Source organism: Podarcis filfolensis (assembly GCF_964270895.1).
Source record: "Podarcis filfolensis genome assembly, chromosome: 14".
In the NCBI taxonomy this organism is placed as follows: domain Eukaryota; kingdom Metazoa; phylum Chordata; class Lepidosauria; order Squamata; family Lacertidae; genus Podarcis; species Podarcis filfolensis.
Window position 1 is genome coordinate 36922113 of NC_139616.1, and position 23462 is coordinate 36945574.

Consider the following 23462-nt stretch of genomic DNA (forward strand, 5'->3'; position numbering starts at 1 on the left):
TGCTTAGAATTCTGATGGAACCTATTCTGGGTGTAGTGGGATCACCTATGACGTTTAAGCACCTATGTTTCCTGTGATGTGCCGTATACAATGTCATAGACCAAAGGAGATAGTAAAAAGATGGAGCCTGTTGTCTGTACCTCGTATTCAAAATGTTGCAGAGCCGAATAGGTATAAATACAAAGTTTTTGGCAGGGCCAGAATTCAAAGAGAAGATGAGTACATGCAAGAACCAGGCAGGAAAGCCTGCTGTCAAATAGGCAAGCCACCATTCAGTTTAACAGGCAGCTTGCATTTTCAGCAATGAGAGCTATTGCAAAGGAAGCTCTGTCTGCATGTGTAGTTCCCATTTGTGTGCATCTCTTTGGATCCTGGTACTAGGACAAAGGGGCAAAGGCCATAACGACCTAGTGAGCAACTGGTTGCTTGTGGTATTGATGCAACAGCTTATATCATCAGGTTCATATGCTATAGCTGTGCTTCACAAACGTTTTGAAGTGGGGACCTACCTGTAAACTTTTAGAGCTTTTGTGGGCACCCACTTATAAAACTAATTCCACCTTTTGTGCCCCATTTTCTCTCTGATTTTTCCAATCGTAAATTCAGTTCTCCATGTTTCCACATTGGTTGCAAATTTTCCCCACACCCTGCAAAAAAATTCACCAACATTTTAATGTGATCTCCTCCCAAAATGAACATGTTTGCATGCAACTTTGCCTAATAAACATTTTTTTTTTTGCAATTCAGTGTTCCCTAATAATGCATTTTTGAATGTTATTTTCATGAACACACCCATATGTGTGCAAACTTTACCCTAGTATATGCATTTTTGTTCACATGGCAGGAGAACTGTATTGCAAAATTCAGAAAAGTGCAAATTTCTTAGGATGGCTTAGTTTTGGTTCATGTATTGTTTCAGAAAGTGTGAATTAGGTATATCCGGCCTTAAATGCGAAGCAAATCAAATTTCTCCCCTTTCCCTACTTTTGACTCACAGTTTGAGAAGCACTTTGCTACAGCTAGTAAGCAAAAGCTTATATCATCAGATTCATCTATTACCTTCCTTGGTTTAGAACGTGCCACAGTTAAGCCAGTTTGTTTCTATGGTGCCTCAGATCTTTTTCTCATCATATTGCTACAGTCTGACTGGGCTACTCTTGGCCAATTGACAGACTGCCTGTAAATATAGCTGAAAATTGACAATATTGTGCGATGTTGCACTGCACAAATATTTCACGCTTAGTGTGCTATCCAAGCCACTGGAGCATGTGCAACAAGGAACACCCCCCCAACCAAATCCTTTCAGGTGTATGATAACCAGTGCAGAACTTTCTTCTACAAAATCATTAAGGGATCATGAAATGTTTGTAATAAAAGTATTTATTTTTTAGAGTAGGAATGCGTGATATTTTCTGTGCATTTCAGAATAGAGCTTTATTATAAAACATTTCTAAATAATGGTTTGCTTTTGATCATATGTTCTGAGATGTGCCGCCTGTTGTACAATATTTACCACTTGTATGTGAACCTGGTATTTGTGAAAAGGGGTTATATATATATATTGTATATATATAAAGTTGCTTGGGTATCTTTTGTGCACTTGACAATTTTTTGTAACACAATATCTTTAAAATATCTTTATCTTTAACAGATGACTTGGTCCTGTGACTGTCACTGCTAGCGTAGTCTATTTCAGCGCAGATTTGCAATGTTTATAGAAGTGCTAAAGATGTCCTATTTGCTTCAGTTGCAGATACATTGCGTTCACATGTTTCTTTGTCCTGGTTTCTTTATTTTTGAGAGTGACCCACTTATGGGAACTTGAGGATCTCCCTGCTTTGGCAACTTTTGCCATCTGGAATGTATATTTTGGAGCCTCAATTGCTGCAGAAGCTGCTGTGGCAGAAATTCCATTTTCTCCTGTTGTGCGTAATACATTCTCATGAGTCAGTGCTGTGAAGCTGAAAGGTGGAAAAAGAATACATGTGGATCAGCCCAAGCCCCACTGACAGCAAAGAATGCCAGAGAACTCTGACAAAAACAGAATTGGAATCAGAAATTGCCACTGTTCTCTTACTCATCCCATGTCTGGAACGGAAATCCTTCCAGTACAGAAGACTGGTATTCCTTGTTGCTGTTTCAGTCCGCAAAGGGCATATACTTGATTATGCCCCTGTCCCCATCTGCATTTCCTTTACATTGAAATGATCAGGGTAAAATGACATGCAGGCAACTCCCAATTTACGCGGGGGTTACATTCCCCAGGCACTGGGTGTTTAAGTGAAATAGCATATATTTGAAACACCATTGACAAAGCCTGCACACACACCCGCTTCTGCCCCTTTTTTGTGACTTTTGGGGTCACTTCTGGGTTCAGAGCAATCGCACACATATCAGGTTGCTGCCTGTTGTGATAATATATATCTTACGTAGTTTACCTAATTATGTAAATTAAGTAAGTTATGTAATTTTGCCCCAGCAGGTGTTGTTCTGGGCAGAAGACGAACAGCAGTGGAATGGAATGAATGAATGAATGAATGGATGGATGGAATAGAAAATGATGCCTTCTTCCATCCCTACTGTTCTTGATTTAACTGTACATAGGCTGTCAGTGTAATCCCAAGTTAACTACTGTTCCATATCTTTCTGGATGAGCAAACACTTTAATGAGGGGAGGCTAATGCATGGCAGTATTAAATGTCACATTTTGAAAATCAAAATGGAACTGCACTGTCATATTGATGAGAAATCATCGTTGCCAGTTCCATCCCTACTTGTTCCTTTCAAACAAGTACGCTGAACTAAGAAATTACAAAGATGGTGTAAACTACGATTTCAGCCTGTATATTCCAGTTGAGGGAAAATCCATTTTTTCAGCTCAGAGAGACTCAACGCTGCAACACATTTTGCAGTGTATTCAATGGGATTAAGTTGCGACAAATCTCAGCAGATATCTTATTTAACTGCATCTTGATGTTCGAAAGGCATTCTGCTCTGGTGTTGCCTGCAGCGCAGTGCAGAATGTGTATGAACTAATGTGTACATTTTGGCTAAACATCTGGCAAATACCATGATAATTACAAGGAGGGATTCAATAATGAAAGTGCAGTGACCTGTCATGGTGACATGTATGAAACCAGGAAACCAGCATTTTTACATTTTAAGTTTTGCACATGATGCAATTTAAAAAGACCCAGAGCCTTAAACAAGTGACAATGGGAAGAACCAAAGTATTACTACTTCTACTGCCAAGGAGCACACCCTTTAATTATAAGGGGGGGGGGGAATTGCAAGTTCTCCATCATGCCCCCACCTCAAGTTTTCTCCATGGACATTTTTTGTTTTAAATTGAAGATGTATATATTTTTGAAGTTGCTTTTGTTTTGGTGTCTAGCAATACAGATTCCTTTAGTTGGTTGTGAAACTGAGTTAATAAGTGCAGATCCCCACGTAAGGAGTGGCACGTCTCTTTCTTTATCTCATTGTATTGCTTGCAGTAGAAATCGTGCTTGGCATGATAGGTGTCTCTCTTCTTTTCATAGAAACAATTACGTCTTAGCATCTCACTTTATGGGAAAAAAGAGAAAACGGATACCAATTTGTACATGCCTCTTCATTTTAAATACTAGATTAAAAGGAAAAATAAACATATTATGGCAAGCAGAGCATCCTGTGGTGTGTTGCCTTTGTAAAAGAAACCAAGATGCCTTTGTATTTGCTGTTTGCACCCCTAAAATCAATTCCATATGTTGATTTTTTTTGCCATGTTTTGCACATTGTACTGTATATACGTATTGCATACCGTATTTTTATATGTGTAGTACCTTCAAGCATAAATTTTGTACATAGTGGCAATATTGTAGCTAAGGAGAAGATGTTTATCTCGGCAATTTTGCAATTTGTGTGTCAAAATAAACAAGTTAATATATGTGGTTGTCATCTGTGGAACTTGCTTGGCAATATCTATCCCTTAAAACGTGGTGCCCCAATCCTACGCACGTTCAGGCAGATGTCGAGTCCCACCGACAAGGCAGACATGTTGGCTGCACAAGCCATGGGTGTTGGAAGGTGGTGGGATCCAAGTCCTACGAAAGAGCAAGCAAAGAGGAGCAAGAGGAGTGAGAAACTGCCCTATGAGGAAAGATGACCAGATGACCGTGAGGCTTTTCAGTTTAGAGGAAACGCGAGTAAAAGGAGACATGATAAAGGTGTATAAAAGGATACATGGTGTAGACTAAGTGGATAAACTTTTCCCCCTCCCTTGTAACATTTGAAGCTGAATGTTGGAAGAGACAAAATACCTCTTAATGCATAGTTAAACAATGGAATTTGCTCCCACAGGAGGCAGTAATGACTTGGATATCTTTAAAAGAGGATGAGGCTATCAGTGGCTACAAGCTGGGATAGAAATGTTCGACTTTCACTGTCAGATGCATGATACCTCTGAATGCCAGTTGCTGGGGCTCACAAACAGGGAGAGCTCTTGTGCTCAGGTCCTGCCTGTGGGTTCATCTGGTTGGCCTCTGTGAGAACAGGATGCTAGACTACATGGGCCACTGGCAGCAGACTTATATTATTATGAAATGGAGAGAATGGGAATAGAAGCAACTAGCATCACATGACTGGGAAAAATGAGTCTGGAAAACTACTCCCCAGATATTCAACTCCTGGCAGGATTTAACTTTCTGTCCAAGGCTCTCATGGGTTGCTTGTATAAATTCATCAGATTCTGGTGGAATTTATGGAGACCGAAGAAAATGGGAATAAACCTGGCCTCATGGGAGCAGCTGTCTAAAAATAAATAAGGGGTTTCCACTAATCCCAATTTCAAGTCAAAGCCTATGCTGTTACCTCACCTGTTGACATCACAGAGATGCTTACATGGTCCAGGCATTTCTCTTTGTCTCCAGTGCTCCTGAGCTAAAGGGAGAGTGGGTGTCCTTGAGACAGAGGAGTTGCTTTTCGCGATGGAGGTGACTAGGTATCAGTTCTCTAGGTCAGCCAACAGTTCTGAGGAAAGGTAAATAGATAACCTTGGGGATGGAGTGAGGCAGGAAGGGGAGATGGAAAATCAAGGTGTCATTCAATATTGATTGGTGGCACCTGAAAGCTGTGTCTTGCTCAAACTTCAAAAGTTGAAGGTAATTAAAATACGGGGTTTGGGTGTAATGGGAAAGATGATACATTCTGTCAAAAGATGCTCCTTATGGAAGGGAACGGACTGCCACGCCCATCATCCATTCACATTGGCCACGCTGGCTGAGGCTGATGGGAGTTATCTAGCAGCAACCCTAAAGGAGAGGGACCCAACGTTCCCTGTATTCACAGCTGCGAATCTCGTGAAGCGTGTTTTATTTGGGAATCTGATACATTCACCAACCAACTGCTTTTGTTTCAGGGTCCTTGCTCACTACAGCGAGGTGTCATTGTTGCTGGAAGGGCGGTCGGATTTTCCAGAAGAGCTGAAAGGCACCAAAAAGGGAATGTTGTACCTCACCCAGTACAAAGTAAGAAGGCTTGAGGGGTGAGGCAGGCTGGCCATAATATAGTAAGAGAGCTCATAGCACCTCCCTCACCGTTGGTAGGTGAACCTCTGACATCGCCTTGAGCTTGGGAGTCCCAGACCACAGCGTGAGGCACCCACCTCAGGCTGCTGGTTTTGGGTGTCATTGAAGCACAGAACGTTTTAATTATGGATGACTGAATGAATAGTTTATTGTTCTTTGGCCATGGAGGCCTATCACGTAAACACCCTCACACTAATGCACACATCCCAAAGCACCTGTAAGCATCAAAATAAGTGTGCACACAATATATCCCCGCCCCTATTCTCCTTGCAAAAATGGAGAAGGGGGATTTTTTGAGCTGTGCCACCTTTAGTTCCTTGCAACACTCCTCACTGCTTTTTGAATGGCTTCTTGATTGCTTCCCTAGATGATCTTCCAGCACAAAGATAAGGGATCCACCATCATTCGTTTCCCGCTGCAGCTCCTAGGAGATTGTATCCTAGAGGAAGAGTCGGGCTCCAAGCCCCAGCATATCAAAGGAACCCTGAGTATGTATCACCACCTTGAGTCTATCGGCTGCTGTGTGTGATAGTTCTCAAAATGAGAGAGAAGACTCCCTCTGATGGGTTATTATAGGAATGGAAGAAGCTGCCATATACTGAATCAGACCATTGATCTATTTAGCTCAGAATTCTTCAACATCATTCATTGCAGGCCTTATTGTCTTTGCAAAGGTAGAGTCATAGCTTTTTACCACTTTGTGAGAAAAAAATATATGTTGGCACAGATTACAACACAGGTGGCGCTGTGGTCTAAACCACTGAGCCTCTTAGTCTTGCCAATCAGAAGGTTATCAGTTCGAATCTCTGCAATGGGGTGAGCTTCCTTTGCTGTGTCCCAGCTCCTGCCAACCTAACAGTTCAAAAGCACGCCAGTGCAAGTAGATAAATAGGTACTGCTGCAGCAGGAAGGTAAACAGCATATCCGTTTTCTCTGCTTTCCGTCACGGTGTGGCATTGCACCAGAAGTGGTTTAGTCATGCTGGCCACAGAAAAGCAGTCAGTGGACAAACGCCGGCTCCCTCGGCCTGAAAGCGAGATGAGTGCCACAACCCCATAGTCGCCTTTGACTGGACTTTACCATCCAGGGGTCCTTTACCTTTTACCTTTACAACATGAGCCCAATGTCTTACTGTAGCCTTTTCTCCCTAGCATCCACCCAAGGGGTCCTTGTCTTCAAATTTACCTTCCAGTACGGAGCGTCTGATTGCCTAAACACAATAAAGGGTCTGATTGATGCAGGTGAGGAACTAGATTGAAAGGCCCTTCCTTTGTTGGATATCAAAGGCCCACTCCTTCTTCTCTGTCCCATTTAAAAGGCAGGTGCCACCAACTGGAGGGAACATTTGCCCAAAGGGCAGGACAGTTTTATGTTAGGATGTGCCTTTAATTGGGAACTGGGTCAATTGCAAAAGAGGTGCGGAACCTTTTGCAGCCCCAGCTTTCTTTCATTGGTTACTCCAGGTGCTACATTCCAGTGGTGGGTGGGGCAAGAGGGGGAAAGTGGGTGGAGAAATAGATGTGACTCTTAGCTTTGTAAAATAGTCCACAGTCCAGCCACACAAATGTGAGAAATTATTATTTGTTATATCTGCTTTGATTTTTTTTAAAATTGATTTTATCCTGGCTTTTTAAATCATGGTTCTTTGTGTGTATGTCTCTGTGTATTTTAGTCATGATTTATATAGAATTGGACTTCTTGTACACTGCTTGGGGAATTGTTTAGCAAGGAGTTTATAAATTTTCTAAATGAAACAAAGATGCATACAAAATGCATGTTTTGTATGTTGCGTGTGTGCTTGTGAATCTATATATCTATATCAGACATGCTTTTCTGTCCCCCGCCTTTTTGTTAATCTAACAGACATACTGAGAGAAGGGACGAACCTCCAAGAATACCCCACTGCTTCCATCTATACCTATGCCTACCCCTCTGCACCCCGGGCAGCCCGTAAGTGCACCAATGGTCTCCTTTGGATAGTGTGTGCAAGTTGGCCTGCTAAGGAAGCTCAGACTCCCGGCCTCTTAATGCGCAGCTGAAAAGCAGGTGGGCTCTCAGCCGACTCTGTTATCAAATCCAGTGCTGTGCTACTGCTGCTGCTGCTGTTTAACCAGGGCTGGCAATGGTAGTTTGTTCAGGGCGCTGAGAGTTGCCGGGAGATCCCTGTTCCCCTCACAGAGCGGCAACTGTTTCCTCCTTTAATTCATAGACTTTATGTATGCTTTGTGTTCCTGATCCCAGTTTTCAATAGGTGCCTGTCCTTCTCTCCACAGGTTCTCTCAGCATGCTCCCCCTGTGGCCTCCCCCTTACCCTGGCCCACCAGACCTCCCCCCTCCCTATTCCGAAGTGGAAGGAACGTCTCCAAGAGGGAGCAGGGGCTCAGGTAAAATCAGCTGGCCCAGCGCTAGCTCCTGGCATCCATGGGCAGTTGCCAGGCAGGGCCCACCAGTCAGGGCTGAATTAAGACATTTAAGGCCCTAAGCACTTAAAAGGTTTTGGTGCCCCCATATGTATCTAATTCAAACTGGTGGAAGGCTGGTTAATCCAGTACGAGCGCTTATGCCAGGCCTTCCTTGTCAGGCTGCTGAATCTACAAGCCTCCATTTTAATTCCCTGCAAATGCTCCAATGTTGGCTGCTCCAGGGCATTGTGGGGAATTAAAATGGCAGCTCCCAGACATCCTTGGAGTACAAGGGCTGCCACACCACCAGTTCCAGGTAAGCCTAAGGAGCTCCACCAGGGGGCACTCTCAACCAAGAGCTGCCTTGTAAAGCAGCATATCATAGGTCTGGGCTGGGGAACCTGTGGTCCTCTAGAGGCCACTGGACTCCAGCTACCACCATCCCTGATTTCTGGCCATGCTAGCTAGGGCTGATGCGAGTCCCAACATAACCCAGAAGGCCACAGGTTCCTTATCCCTGTCAACTGTGCTCATGTCCTTCAACCTAGTTGCATCTTTGGTTCTGGAAATGTTCTTTGCCAGAGGAGTTGAACGTGAAATAGTTTATTAAAACTATGTACAACAGGTCTTCTCTCCTTCAGTGACTTTCTCCCTCAGCTTCCAGGCCTGCTGCTTAACCTCCTAAACTAGATATAGGAGGTGCCCTTAAAGGTATACTCACGTTTATCCTTACACCTGAAAATCATAGTTCTTCACTCGGCACAGTATAGCAGCAGAGTGACCAAAGAGGCTGAGACTCCTCTCTGGCAATTTGAACATTTGCATAGTTTGGCCAACCATGTTGTACAAACCAAGGCTGTGTACCATACATTTAAAGCACCCCCCAAAGAATCATGGGAATGGTAGTTTAACCCCAATTAGATGCAATTCTCAGCATCTTTGAAAAAACTACAGTTCCCAGGATTCTTTGTTGTGGAGAAGGAAATGCGTTTTAAATGAACACAAGTCAAGGTCAGGACTGGTCTGGCTGCTTTGAGCCATTCTGGGCCTAGAGGGCAGAACAGGATATGAATTCAGTGAAGGAATAAACTATTTTTTTAAAAAAGTGGCGTAGGGGAGCATTGGATGATGTGGATATTTTCTCTCCCTCCCTCCTACAGAGATCCACGGGGGCTGCTGTCACTGCAGAGGACAGAGGATCCAGGATCATGTTAACAGGCAGGACTGAGGAACAAGTGCATAAATGTACTTTTATTTAAAATTGTATCCGGTTTTTAACTTTTATCTTTTCATTTCCTCTTCCAAGATTTCCTGGTAGGCCAGCGATTCTGCTGGGCAAGCAACAAGGGTTTCCAAACATAAGAACTTAAAAACAGAAGAATAGAGATGCTAGATCAGGCCAGTGGCCCACCAAGTCCACCATCCTGGTCTCCCTACCAGATGCCCCCATGAGAAGCCCACAAGCGGGACCTGAGCACAACAGGATTTCCCCCTGAGTGATTCCCAGATGCTCTGTCTCTGACAGTGGAGGGAAGACTGTGGAGGCAAGTCCGGCAGTCATGACTCGAGCTTCATCCACCAAATCTTTGGATTTGTTTTATGGAATGTCTATGCTGCAGTGATTTGGAGCCTGTAAATATAAAGAAAGAAGAATGTGAGGGCTGGCATAAAAAACAACAGCCACACACCACAGCTTTAATTTGGAGAGTGACTCCAAAGTTTGCACAAGTGCCACACTCCCCTCTTATCTGTGACAGACCCAGCACCTCAGCTCTGGGTCCCTTTTTATACTTTGCATCCTGATTGCAGCATCTGGGCTTGATGAGGCATGTGACCCTCACCTGTTCCAAGCCAAATCCAGCTGAGGAATCACACACCTTCTCCCAGAGCTAGCAAGCCCCACCTGGCCAGCTAGGGAGCTGGGCTGTGGACCATTGCCTGCCCCAGCCTCCCTATGCCTCGGATCCTGCCGTGTTTGTGTCTGGCTCTGGTGATGGGTCTGCTGCTCTGGTTCCTGTGCACTGACCCCCAGGCCCTCGTCATCCTCCGTCACCCTGTGAGTACTTCCTACACCAACCTCTCCTTCCCCACCCCCAGCTTGCCACAGTGTGTCCAAGCTGGGATCCTCTTCCTCATCTTCCTCCTCCCCATTGCCCTGCCAGTTCATGACTCTTAGGAAGGTTTGCCTTTAAATGTGAACTGAATTCAATTTCTCTCCCCTCCCCCACCCCTATGTGGTCCATGTGTGCAGACACAGTAGCAGACCCGGCAACAAAATGTTCCTTGTCTTTCACCCAGGGCCAGCGCAGGGTGAGGCCACAACCTCAAACGTGGAAAAACCCCTGAGGTGGTGTTCCTGAGGGCACCCTGCCTGCCTCCACCATTGATTTCACGAGATGTTGCCAAAACCACGTGGCATTTTGAGGAGCTTGTGAGATCTCGCCCCTCTCGCCTGAAGTGGCGAAACGGGATGCAGCGCCCCCGCTTCCACTGATAGGATGACAAGGCGCCACCTTCCTCTACCTTGTGCCTATGTTTGTTTGTGGAGTTGGCATTTGCATCCCCGGCCCAACGCTGGCCAGAAAGTTCAGGTAGTCACAAGGACGCCTGTTCTCGCCAAAGTTGGCGTCTCCTCTTGCCAAGGTAAATTTTGCATTGGACAATCATTATCTAATCTGATTGGAGTGCAACACATTCTGTTCATACAAACAATTTCTTAGAAGAAACTAACTGCAAGTTGCGTTATGGACGGCGGTACCCCATAATGTCTAAAACGCTACGCATTCCTCACTTCCCTAATCAGGCTGAAGTTCTAGGGGTGGAAGTACCTGGGTTTGCCTTGGCTTTTGAGGAGAGATCACTGAAGGCTTGTGGTGTTTTGTAAACAAAACAAATACAGTGGTACCTCGGGTTACATACGCTTCAGGTTACATATGCTTCAGGTTACAGACTCCGCTAACCCAGAAATAGTACCTCGGGTTAAGAACTTTGCTTCAGGATGAGAACAGAAATCGCGTGGCGGCGGCGTGGCAGCAGCAGGAGGCCCCATTAGCTAAAGTGGTGCTTCAGGTTAAGAACAGTTTCAGGTTAAGAACGGACCTCCGGAACGAATTAAGTACTTAACCTGAGGTACCACTGTATTAGAAAATGTACAGGTGGAGAAAAACTGAAGGCAAGCAACATAAGGAGGCGGTAGACCCCTTGCTTCACATCAGATCTTCCCTGGGAGAGGCACACAACACCCAGCTGAGGCTAGCTGAGAAGGTCTTCGTAGTTGCTCCCAGACTTTGGAATTCCCTTCCTAGGGAGGCTAGACTGGCTCCTACTCATTGTCCTTCCACCAACAAGTGAAGACTATTGTATACCTGCAGGTTTTTTGGAACTGGAAAGGGCTTTAAATAGTGCTGCACTGTTTTTAATATCTGTTTCCCCCCCTATTGCTTTAATTTTATTATAGTTTGATTACTCTTTAGCTATTATCTTTTATTTGTTTTTTAGCTTTCTGTGTTTTATTCATGCTCATTTTAATTTTTGTGAGTTTCCTGGAGTCCCAGTTCTGGGAGAAAGTTGGGATATAAATAAATACAGTGGTACCTTGGGTTACATACGCTTCAGGTTACAGACTCCGCTAACCCAGAAATAGTACCTCGGATTAAGAACTTTGCTTCAGGATGAGAACAGAAATGGTGCTCCGGTGGTGCAGCGGCAGCAGGAGGCCCCATTAGCTAAAGTGGTGCTTCAGGTTAAGAACAGTTTCAGGTTAAGAATGGACCTCTGGAACAAATTAAGTACTTAACCTGAGGTACCATTGTATAATAAAAATAACAGGAGTCCATTAAGGCAAATGAGATGCTGCCCCACCAAAATTCAGCCAGCCCCCACTTCCCTGCCTTCTTACTTACAACTAATCAGGGGAGGCTCTGCCTGTCATTGGCTCTGGCTCCACCCATTGGTCTCCTTACCTTTTGCCCTACCAATCCCAATGGGCACTACATCTGAGGATGCTTCCATCATTTAACTCACAGCTCTCTCTGTCTTGCTGTCACATTGCAGCTGCTTTGTCCATTACTTCACACATGCACTCCTACCTTCTCTAAACTCCAATGGCTTTTTTCATTTAAAGCCTCCCAGACTTATTTATCCTTATTCTGAGGTTGCTTTTGAGGGCAAAAACCAGTGTGGTGTAGTGGTTAGTGTGTTGGACTAGGACTTGGGAAACCAGAGCTCAGATCCCTGGTCTGCCATGAAGTTCAATGGGTGATCTTGGGCCAGTCACTGTCTCTCAGCCTAGCCTACTTCACAGGGTTCTTGTGAGGATAAATTGAGGAGGAAGAGAACCATGTATGCCTCCTTGAGCTCCTTGGAGGAAATGTTGGAGTATCAATGCAATCCTTTGCATCCGTCTGTCTCAGGAGACAATGGAGAAGTCAAACTGTTGGCAGGTTGCAGCGCCTGCTGTGGTCATAGAGATCGATGTAGGAGAGACATGTTTTGTTGCAGCTGGGGCAGACAAAGGCATCCAGCTGAGCTGCTGCAGATGAGGGCCCATACCTTACGCCAATCAAGTTGAGCTTATAACTTGTAACTGCTGCCTCCTGTGTTGTTTTTGCTGAAGTTACCTCTCCAGGACACAAGCTCGGGCAGTGTGTATGGAGGTCTTGAGCTGCTTAGATGGTAATAAGGAAATATATTTATTTTTTTGAATTTATATATTGCATTTCCTCCTCAAGGAACCCTGGGCAGCAAACAGGTACAATGATTAAAAACAAACAGAGAGTAAAAACATTCTAAAAAGTTTAAAACATTCTAAAAACAATAACAATTTTAAAAGAATCTATAAGCAGTTGCAGATTTTAAACATTCTAAAAGCAATTACATTTAAAAGAATTCTTCCAGGCAGTGATTATGAGGGGGATGGTTGAAATTTCTCAAGAGTAAACAGAAAGAGTTTTGACCAATGATGGCTGCTGAAGCCTTCAGTGCCAAAAAGCTGTGTTGGGTTGAAAACTGCTGGAAGTCTGTTTCCCAGAAATGCGCATCATTAAAATGTGCTGTCAGGAAATTTTGGCTACCCAGCAAAACAACAAACAGAACCCTGCTCCGCCTTGCAACAGATTCAGTCAATTCCTGTGTTCTTTCAACTGGGAAAGGTAGCAAAACTGTTCTTTCTTAACACTCTCATTCCTGCCTTAATTCAGGTGTTCTTTTGGGATGCAGATGAACTTGTGTGTCACATTTGAGGGAGTAGAAATGAGAGAACAGGCCTTTTCCACAAAGGCTTCCCCTGCTACAATTATGGAGTGCATTCCCAGGATGCTTTGGGGGAAGAAGCCATGACAGTTTACGTGGTATGATACTGCTTTAAATCTATAGTCCAAATGAGGCCAATATCATGCTCTGGTCTGACACTGGGTGAGAGAAAGAGGTAACAATGGTCAGATGTTGCAGGACCTCGGATAGCTCCAGGTGAGCAAGACTGGGGCCTCTTCACTCTCACCCGCTTGTAGAGAACTTCAGAGCCTTAAAGGGCTGAACCCTGTGGCCAGGTACCTCCTCCTCTGTTCTGCAGCCTCTTGCCTGGTGTGCTCACTGTACTGTTGGACCTGTGATGTACCTCATTCCTCAGGCTCAGGGGAAGGTGCCTGGGGGGGTCCATGTTCTGGTGGTCTGCGAGGTTCTTCTGGGTGTTCCCATCCAACATCCTCACGTGCAGTGTGTCTCCTGATCCTCAGCAGGTCTATTCAGCTTCTTAGCTGCTACATCTACAGCAGTGCTTTTCAAACTCAGGTCGCAAGCTGTTGGACTACAACTCCCAGCATCCCTAGCTGGCAGGACAAATGGTCAGGGATGATGGGAGTTTAAAAGGCTGCTTTAAAGAGATGGGGCTGATAATGTTATGTACAGTGGTACCTCTGGTTACGTACTTAATTCGTTCCAGAGATCCGTTCTTAACCTGAAACTGTTCTTAACCTGAAGCACCACTTTAGCTAATGGGGCCTCCCACTGCCGCCGCGCCGCCGGAGCACGATTTCTGTTCTCATCCTGAAGCAAAGTTCTTAATCCGAGGTACTATTTCTGGGTTAGCGGAGTCTGTAACCTGAAGCATCTGTAACCTGAAGCTTCTGTAACCCAAGGTACCACTGTATAGTGTTTCTACCCTGTATTTTAGGTAGAAAGGCTGTCAAAGCAGCTTAAAAAGGTCTCTGACTGGATTGTAGCCTACCGTACGAAAAGTAGAATCGGATCCATTTTCTGCCCACTTCTTGTTCTGGCTCTGACCACCACAGCCATGCGGCCCCCAGAAAGCTTCCTATGAAGGAATGCGACCCTTGCCGTGAATAGGATGCCTGGCCTCTGCTATAAAGGATCCAGGCATTTGTCCCATTTGAAAAACACTTTCCAACATACATGTGTGGGGGTGTTCTTAGTATGAGCACCCATGGTTTTCTTTTTTGTCATTCCTAACGAAATTCCAGCTTCTGTTTTTTCTTGGCTCGAAGGTCTCTGCTGAGTCAGGTCTTTTTTTAGAGCTTTGGCTGATTACGACTTGTGTCAATATTTACTTAGCGCCTGTCCGATTGTGTGCCTTTCCCATTTCTCCTTTTTGATCTATAATTTCCAAGAACAGAATGCTAAAATAGAGCGCTCTGTGTCTGTGTGTCCGCGTGTGTGTGTGTGTGCGCGCGCGCATTGGGGAGAATCTAAATTATATAGAGGAGAAATATAGGCTGTGTGTGTGTGTGTGTGTGTGTGTGTGTGTGTGTGTGTGAAGGGTTGAAAAGCCCAGCGCTCAGGACAAGGGTGTTCCCTGCATACCCATCTGCCTTTTCTCTTGGGGCTCCATTCTTTCCCAAATGTGTCCAAGCATTTTTCTCCAATCGGACAATGTTTAAAGAGCTTTATCCAAGCAAATAGAGAACACTGTGATTCTATATCCTGGACTGGGCCTTGCTCTTCTTTGTCAGGCACTGCTCGTTATCAACAAATGCTTCAACCAGGGGAGGGGGAACTTTTTTCAGCCCAAGGGCCACATTCACTCAGGGGAAACCTTCTGGGAGCCACACTGACCACTACAACACACAGAAAAGGACCATTGGCAAAGTCTCTTCAATAGCGTAGACGGAGTCCAGAGGGGGAAAAAAAAGAAATATTGACAACTCTTTACTGAGCAAACTGAATGAAAACAGTGTATAATTTGATGAGAAAGGACCAGAGAGTGTTTTGTTTTTCTTAGCTCAGGCTTTACACATAGCTGGAAGGCATGCAACAGAAACATACAGAGGAAAAACTTCCTCAGAACTATGCAGCTAATCGGAACTCATGCTACCACAGTGAAGATCAAGCCACTCTGCCTGGCTGCCAAGCAACACCTCCACATCCATCCTTGGTTGGCATGATTTAATATTAACAGAAATAACCCTTAAATTGCCCATTGAATGTTTCCTACTGTTGGACTTCCATCAAGGACAAGTGGGATTATGGCTTGGAATAAAGACGAAGTTCCCTCCCCCCCAAATGCCATTTTGAATAGGTGCAAGATTGTACACCTAGGGTGTTTCAGTAGTTTGGATTTAACACAGTCCTCCTCTCTTCACCCTGGGACTTGCAGCTTCCCAAGGGGGAAGCTAGGCAGCCTTAGCAAAGAGATCTCACTCACAAGCTAAGCTACAATTCCCAACACTCTTTGCAGACCGTAGGTCCCCCTATCAGCAGTCAGCATTCTTGGGTAGCTTCTAGATCCCAGGTGGCAGTGACACCTGCCCTGGGATGGGCAAAGGGACTCGAGTCAAATGGCTGAATCTGGGAGCTGCCCACTATGCCAGCTTTCCACAATACTCCTCCTCCTGGTGTAGCGTGGCTCCAGGATGTTGTAGAGAAACCAGTTTCAGCCTGAGGACCCTGGAAGACTGCTCAAAAAGGAGCGTGGCTCGGGGTGAAAAAGTTTCCCCACCTTTGCTGTAAGTTTGCAGCTTGGTGCTGGAGGTCTCAGCTGATGCCTTGAATTCTCGGCCAAAGAAGCAATGGTTAGCCTCCAGTTTGGGAAACTGTAGCTTCTTCACAGATCTAGCTCCAACCATAAGCAAAACAGGCAGGCTCTCTTCATGAAAGGGCCATAGCCCAGTGCTTTGTTTGCAGAAGGTCCCAGGTTCAAACCCCAGCATCTCCAAGGAAGAACTAGGAGGTGGCAGAATTGGGGGCAGGAGGGAAGCTACAACCAGTCAGATTAGACAACACAGTGTTAATGGTCCCATAGTGTGACACCTCCTTCTATCCTCCCTATAGATTGGGTCATCAGGGTAATTCCTCTGTGCTTTGCGAGTGCTGGCCATCAAGGAGAGCCAAAGGCCCATCTAGTGGCCAGTCACATGCTTCTGGGAATCCTACAATCAGAGCATGAAGGCAATAGCCCTTTCCTGTTTTAGTGTCGCAGCAAGGGCTAAAATCCAGGCTATGTCACCAATGCAAACCTAATGGTATTCCTAAACCGGTGACGGACTGGTTAAAAGCAGCCTGTCCGTAGACTGCTGGACAAGCGTCAAGGTGGTTGCTGCTGTATTGCTACATTAGCAGCAGGCGGGGGAATGCAAAGAGCAGAACTTGCCTGAGGTGGCTGGGCGGACCTTTGCCTCCCCAGACGTTCACCAGCAAGCATGAGGATGAACAAAGGTAAGGGGAGAATGTTGTGTTTTCCAACGATTCCTTTCTGTGTGTTTCTGTGCAAGGCAGGTCTCTGGAATGAGTGCAAGTCAGCCTCCCTGCCTCCTCTTCCCCAACTTGGAAGAGCAGGTGGGCTGTTGTGATGAGCAAGAGAATCAAAATGATTGAGGGGCTCGAGGGGTGTCTGTAACAATCTGGAACTTTTTAGTTTGGCAGACAAAGTAAGGAACCATATGAGAAAGGTGTACAAAATGATTTGTGGTGTGGAGAAAATGGAGAGAGAAACGTTTTTCTGCCTCTCTCGTAATGCTAGAATTCGGGAATGTTCAGCGGAGTTGAGCGGTTGGGAGGTTCAGACAGACAAAGTCCTTCTTTGCACAGCACACAGACTGTGAAATTTGCTCCTACAGGATGCAGGGATGGCCAGCAAATTGGATGGCTTTAAAAGAAATCTAGATAAATTTATGGAGGAGATGGCTGTCACTGGCTACTACTGGAGGAAGTATGCCTCTGAGTGCTAGTTGCTGGAAATCAGAAAGAGAGCAAGCGAGAGCGGGAAGGAGAGCTTTTGTGCTCAGGTTCTGCTTTTGGGCTTCCGATAGGGGTTTCGTTGACCCCTAGACTAGATGGATGCTGGACTAGGTGGGCCGTAGTTCTGATCCGGAAGGGTTCTTCTTCTTTTCTTATGACTGGTCATCTTAACACAGAGAGAAATTGCAGCTGATGACCTAAGGATAGAAGGAACTCTCTCTTTGAGGTGAACCACATAGGCCTTTGGCTCTGAATCACCTGTATTCAAATATTGTGATATGCCCACAAGAACGTAAGAAAATCCCTTCTGGATCTAACCCAAGGCCCATCTAGACCAGTTTCCTGTTCTCACGGTTGCCAACCAGATTTCTAAGGGAAGCCTCCAAGCAGTACCTGAGGGTGGCAGCAGTCTCCCCAGTTTAGATTCCCAGCAGCTGGCATTCAGAAGCACCAGGCTGGCCCAAGGCATTTTGGCACCTGAGGCAAACCACAACATGCCACTCCCCACCAGGGAAGAAGGGGTGAGTGAAGATCTACACCTGGGGAAATCAAATCACCTGATGGCTGAAGGAGAATCAAAGGATGTTGCTGGAGGGAAAGAAGCCACACTCAGGGCTGTCCAATGATTTTGGGGGGTGTTACACCAGCACAGCTTGTTTTTTCCCTGGTTTGAGAGCTTCTGTCACTATCTGTCCCACAGGATCAGTGTTGGCGTTGACTCTCATTTGGCTGTTGGCAGCGAGGTCTCAGCCCCTCGAAGCGGGGGCCACCAACGAACAGGCCAGCCCCGAAAAGCAGAAGTGTCCCAGCCTGTGTGGTTGCAGTTACGACGAACGCAATGATGAGCTGAGTGTCTACTGCAGCTTGCGAAACCTCACCAGCCTTCCCGAAGACGTGCCCAGGGCCGTGAGGATGTTGTGGCTGGAGGGAAACAATTTCACTTCTTTGCCAGCTCTTGCTTTCAGGAACCTCTCCAGCCTGGAATTTCTCAACCTTCAGGGCAGCCACCTGTCAAGCATCGAACAGCACGCCTTCCACGGCTTGGAGGAACTCTACTCCTTGCTCCTCCAACACAACCGGCTGAAGTCGCTGGCGCCCAACATCTTCCTCCATCTGCAGAACCTGGTTTCCCTACATCTCAACAACAACCAGTTTAGCAAGATTGAGGAAGGTGTATTTGCTGGGCTCTCCAATCTCTGGTACTTGAACCTCGGATGGAACTCCCTGGTGGTCCTGCCGGACAAAGTGTTTCACGATCTACCCAACCTGCGGGAGCTGATCCTGGCTGGGAACAAGCTCCACTATCTCCAACACCAGCTCTTCTACAGCCTCAGTGAGTTGAAAGAGCTGGACCTGAGTGGGAATTCCCTGAAGGGCATCAAGGGCAACATCTTCACGAAGCTGCAGAAGCTGCAGAAGCTTTACCTCAGCCAGAACCAAATCAACGCCATCGCCCCACGGGCTTTCATGGGCATGAAGTCTCTGCGATGGTTGGACTTGTCCCACAACCGCCTCACCATGCTTTTTGAAGACACGTTTGCGGGCCTTTCAAGCCTGCATGTGTTGCGCCTCTCCAACAATTCCATTGCCAGTCTGAGGCCAAGGACCTTCAAAGACCTCCAGTACTTGGAGGAGCTGCAGCTGGGGAACAACAAGCTCAGAAGCCTGCCGGAAAGGGCCTTTGACAAGCTGAGTCAACTGGAGGTTCTCACGCTCAACAACAACCATATCCAAGAGATCAGGGCTGGGGCTTTCCTTGGTCTTTCCAACATGGCAGTGATGAACCTCTCTGGGAACTGCCTTAGGACCCTCCCAGATTTTACCTTCAGGGGACTCAGCCAGCTGAACAGCCTCCACTTGGAAAACAGCTGCCTCAGCAGGATAAGGCCACAGATGTTCTCCGACCTTTCCAGCCTCCGGAGGCTCTTCTTGAGACACAACGCCATCTCAGAAATGGAGGACCACAGCCTGAGTGATTTGCACGAGCTCCTTGATCTGGACCTCAGGCACAACCAGCTGAGCAGCCTCTCCCCAAACCAGTTTGCAGGCCTCCGGAACTTAGAGTACCTCCTCCTGTCCTCCAACCAACTGCTAGACATCTCTCCTGAAGCCTTCACTCCACTTCTGCGCCTCTCCTGGCTTGACCTCTCCAGCAACTGTTTACAGGCCCTGGAGAGTGACATCTTCCGCTCCTTCCCCAGGCTGGGATATCTGAACATTGGGAACAATTCACTCAGAACCTTCTCGGTGGATTGGCTGAGCCCTTCGCTCGTCCAACTGTGGCTGGAAGGGAACAAGTGGCAATGCAACTGTTCGCTGAAAGGACTTAGAAACTTTGCCCTGCAGCACCCCAGTGTTGTCTTGCGGTACACGCAGTCCATCACAGAAGGAGATGCTCCTGTATATACTTACAACAACATCACTTGCCTTAGCCCCGGGGAGGTAGCAGGACTTGATCTTCGGGACATCCAAGACACTCATTTTGCCAATTGCTAAATACTGGTACTTTTTACTTGGTTTCCCCTGCTCCACCCCCCACAAAAAAAGCTTTCTGTATAGCTGGTGTCAGCATGCTCTCCTGGACCCCATGATTTGACTAAATGCATCTCTTGCAGGGGTGGCCCTCAGCCTGATTTTATATGGCCCTTGGGCCTTTGCAAGCGATCAGTGAAGACTCCTGGCAAGAGAGGACTGTCCTTCCACTGGTGGGAAGAGAAGAGAGGGAGGTGACAGAAAGAAAGAAAAGAGGGTGGCTCCATTTTAACTCTTTCCTTTCTCCACTACCAGTTTTGGCCCTACTCACAACGGCCCCTGATGGATTGCCCCAAGGGAAGGCGTCCCTCAACAGAAAAAGGTTGCTCAATGCTCATCCCTGATCTATTGGGAAAGGGGGGGGACGGTCCCACATCTGTGCCTTTCAACACCCCCTTTCCCCTTACTTTCTAGACGCGCTATCCCCTGGAAGGGGCAGCCTGTGGGGCAGGTGGGAATATTTTCATAAGGTTTCCATTTCAGCAGGCAGTCCCAGGGGTGTGTATGTGTGTTTCCTCCCCCAGCACTATTAGGACAGTCATAGGTAGGTGGCTGTGTTGGTCTGCCATAGTCGAAACAAAATAAAAAAAATGCATTCCAGACCAACTAAGCTTGTTATTGGTATGAGCTTTTGTGGGCATGCTTCTTGGTATCTGAAGAAGTGTGCATGCCCCCGAAAGCTCATACCAATAACAAACTTAGTTGGTCTCTAAGGTGCTACTGGAAGGATTTTTTTTATTTTGTTTCGACTATTAGGACATTTATCCTCCTCTGGCACCTTCAGAACTGCACTCCTGACCACAAGAGCCTGACACAATGTACTTGGCATGCTCAATTCCAAGTTGAGCAACCAAACGGGCTCAGCAGATGCAGGAAACGCCACGATGTGGCAGGTGCTCCATGTGGCAATATATACCCATTAGGCTTGGCACCAGCAGGTGTCACCCTTGGGCAATTGCCAGGGCCCTGAGGTCTTAGCAGGGCCCACCTCTGATATTGCCTGCCCTGGGTCCCTAATAATGATCACTGCAGAGTCTCCAGTGTTCAGATCTTGGAGCCTGCAATGTAGTACTGCTTTGGGGCGTCCTGTGGAATTGAAATGGCGCCTCTCAGACCCACAAGGGGTGCCACCTGGTGCTGGTCAAAGCACGATTGCAGCCTGCTGCTGTTTTTGCTGACAGGTACGCATGTCAGGGGGAGGCTCCGATGTAGGAGCAAGATCCAATACATATAGAAATGTAGGAAGCTGCCTTACCCTGAACCCAGACCATTAGCCCATCTGGCTCAGTATTGTCCACACTGACTGGCAGCAGCTCTCCACAGAGTTCCAGGCAGGGGTCTGGAGATGCCAGGGGTTGGACCCAAGACCTTCTGCATGCATAGCAGATGCTCTGTGACTGTGCTAGGATGGATATGGTGTCAAAATCCCCATGCGAGCTTTTTGGCAGCTTTTCCCATGGATGCCACATACTCTTATAAACTGCAACAGGTTAATAAACTTTCAGAGCTACGGCAAAGCCTTTTGTTTTTTCTGATGATGCTTTGTCTAAATAGGAACCACGAGATCTGAGCTATGGCTGTAATGTAGGTAAGTAGATAAAACAGATCTGCTTTGATACTTCTTGTGCCTGAAGAAAATAAATCAATGAGTAACACCAACAACATAAATACTGTGTTGTAAAAATGCAGAGACCAATTGCAATTCATTTCTCCATCTCACCCAGGCAGAATCTCTGGAGAGAAAGCAAAAGGCACATGAAGGATTGTCCCATTATGTTCAGACATCTCATTCAATTGGTGTGAATTCTGTTTACGAATACACAATCTGTGTTATGCTCCACCTCTGCTCTTGGAGGCAGCATGACTCTGAAGGCCAGTTGTTGGGAATTGCAAGTGGGAAGAGTGCGCTCCGGTCCTGCTTATAGAACTGTAGAGTTGGAAGGGACCCTGGGGGTCATCTAGTCCAACCCCCTGCAATCTTTTGCCCAACATGGTGCTCAAACCCACGACCCTGAGTGCTTGTGGGCTTTCCAGTGGGGGAGCTGGTTGGCCCCTGTAAGAACAGGATGTTGGACTAGATGGGCCTTTGTCCTGATCCAGCAGGGCTCTTACGTTCTTAACGGAGCTTGCAGATAACTTCCTTCTGGATTTGCATCCGGAGAGGCATAGATTCCCCTCCCTTAGATCAGCCACATTTTTGCAACAGCCTTTAAACAAGAAAATCGTGACCTCAAGCAGATGCTGACCATGGGACCCTCCTCTCCAGGCAGACATGCTATCACCTAAATTGCACTGGACAGATGCAATAAAATGTTTAGTGCTTGGGAACCAGTCATAGCCAATCAAAATTCAGAAGATTTTTTATCTCATTGACCTACAGTTCTAATCTGTTAGATGATACCATTCTAGATAGTCTAAGAAGTGCTGGTTGTGGAATTTCTGCTCTGGGGAATTGTGGCTATCAAAATTGTGCAATTAAGATTTATTTTTTTCTGGTTGAGACTGCCGATTGATCTTATTGATTCAGAGACTGGAAATATCTCACACCTAATAGTGAACTCGGATGATGAGCGTTGACAGAAATAAAGCTAAAACAGGCCTCACTGAGACATGAGTATCTGCCTACTTGCAGGAGCAAATGTACAGGGGGGGGGGAATGCTTAACGTAGATATAACCCCAACAAAAAATAAGAAGAAGCTCAATCACCATGGAATATTGAATATCAGTTGTAAAATAAAAGTCAGGAGAGGAAAATAACAATAAATATCTCATTGACCTGCAGTTCTAATCTGTTATTGATTATGTCATTCGAAATAGTCCAAGAAGTACTGGTTGTGGAATTCTGCTCTGGGGAATTGTAGTTATCAAAATTGTGCAATTAGATTTTATTTTTTTCCGGTTGAGATTGCTGATTGATCTAAAATAAAGTCAGGAGAGTAAAATAACAATAAAGTGGGGAGAGGAAGATTGGATTGCCCTACCAGGTGGTTGGAATTTGGGAGCCCAATGTACTAAAGGGAACAAGTGTAGAGATCCCCAAACTTGGACCTATACAGATGCAACATGTGGGAGGTGAGAATGGTGCAGAGTAGGTGAGGGCCCTTGGAGCTTCTTCATTAGCCCAGCAACCTCCTCTGCTCACCCATCTACTAAGGCTTGGGGATAAAAATCCCTCCTAATGGAGCACGGCATGTGTGCATGTACACATGTGGCATAAAGGATTGTGCGGTGGCCACCCCCTCGCTACCAGCTCTGGCCAAGCTCACTTGAGCCACACTCCCTGCTGGTGATCGGTCCCTGGATGTTTAGCAACAAGGTAACGCAGAACTTCAGGCAGCTGCTGAAATTATGGCACAAAAGCATGGGGGACCTTTATTTTATACATTATTCTAAATAATATAGATTGACTGCTCAGAAAAATCTCTAAACGATGCATCTCTAAGCAGCAATAGCAGACCCCATAACTCCCATCACTTGACAATCCCTAATTTTAAGCAAATGGCAGGACCTACAAATCCAAATTGAGGAGCATGTGGGACACATACACACAAAAGCTAAGGCTGCTGGGGCCCCCAGTGCCACCTGCCCCCCATTAATGCAAGCACATATAGACAAGGGTTCTTCAACTTTGGGTCCCCCCATATGCTGCCAGGCACCGGGGATGATGGGAGTTGTAGTCCACCACATTTGGGCCAATGGGGCAAGACAACTCAGCCCTAAAACAAATAATGGGCATGCATGTTTTTTAAAAAAGCACACAGATGTCTTGAC

At 46.2% G+C, this 23462-nt stretch overlaps 2 protein-coding genes across 3 annotated transcripts; both read left to right on the forward strand.

Moving 5' to 3' along the window:
- Positions 1–4883: 4883 nt before the first annotated feature.
- Positions 4884–9214, forward strand: LOC310748995 (uncharacterized protein). The gene is made up of 7 exons (XM_083585422.1): positions 4884–5020; positions 5399–5507; positions 5935–6055; positions 6719–6808; positions 7431–7517; positions 7841–7951; positions 9130–9214. Exons 1-7 carry the CDS (start codon positions 4968–4970, stop codon positions 9195–9197), a joined length of 639 nt encoding a protein of 212 aa, XP_083441548.1. The 5' UTR covers positions 4884–4967; the 3' UTR covers positions 9198–9214.
- A 912-nt stretch (positions 9215–10126) lies between these two features.
- IGFALS (insulin like growth factor binding protein acid labile subunit) lies at positions 10127–22472 on the forward strand. 2 transcript variants are annotated; one of them, XM_083585093.1, is made up of 2 exons: positions 10127–10612; positions 17859–22472. In XM_083585093.1, exons 1-2 carry the CDS (start codon positions 10468–10470, stop codon positions 19652–19654), a joined length of 1941 nt encoding a protein of 646 aa, XP_083441219.1. In that variant the 5' UTR covers positions 10127–10467; the 3' UTR covers positions 19655–22472. The 2 variants fall into 2 exon arrangements, with proteins under 2 accessions (XP_083441219.1, XP_083441220.1); XM_083585094.1 differs by lacking the exon at positions 10127–10612 and adding an exon at positions 14973–16636.
- Positions 22473–23462: the final 990 nt, after the last annotated feature.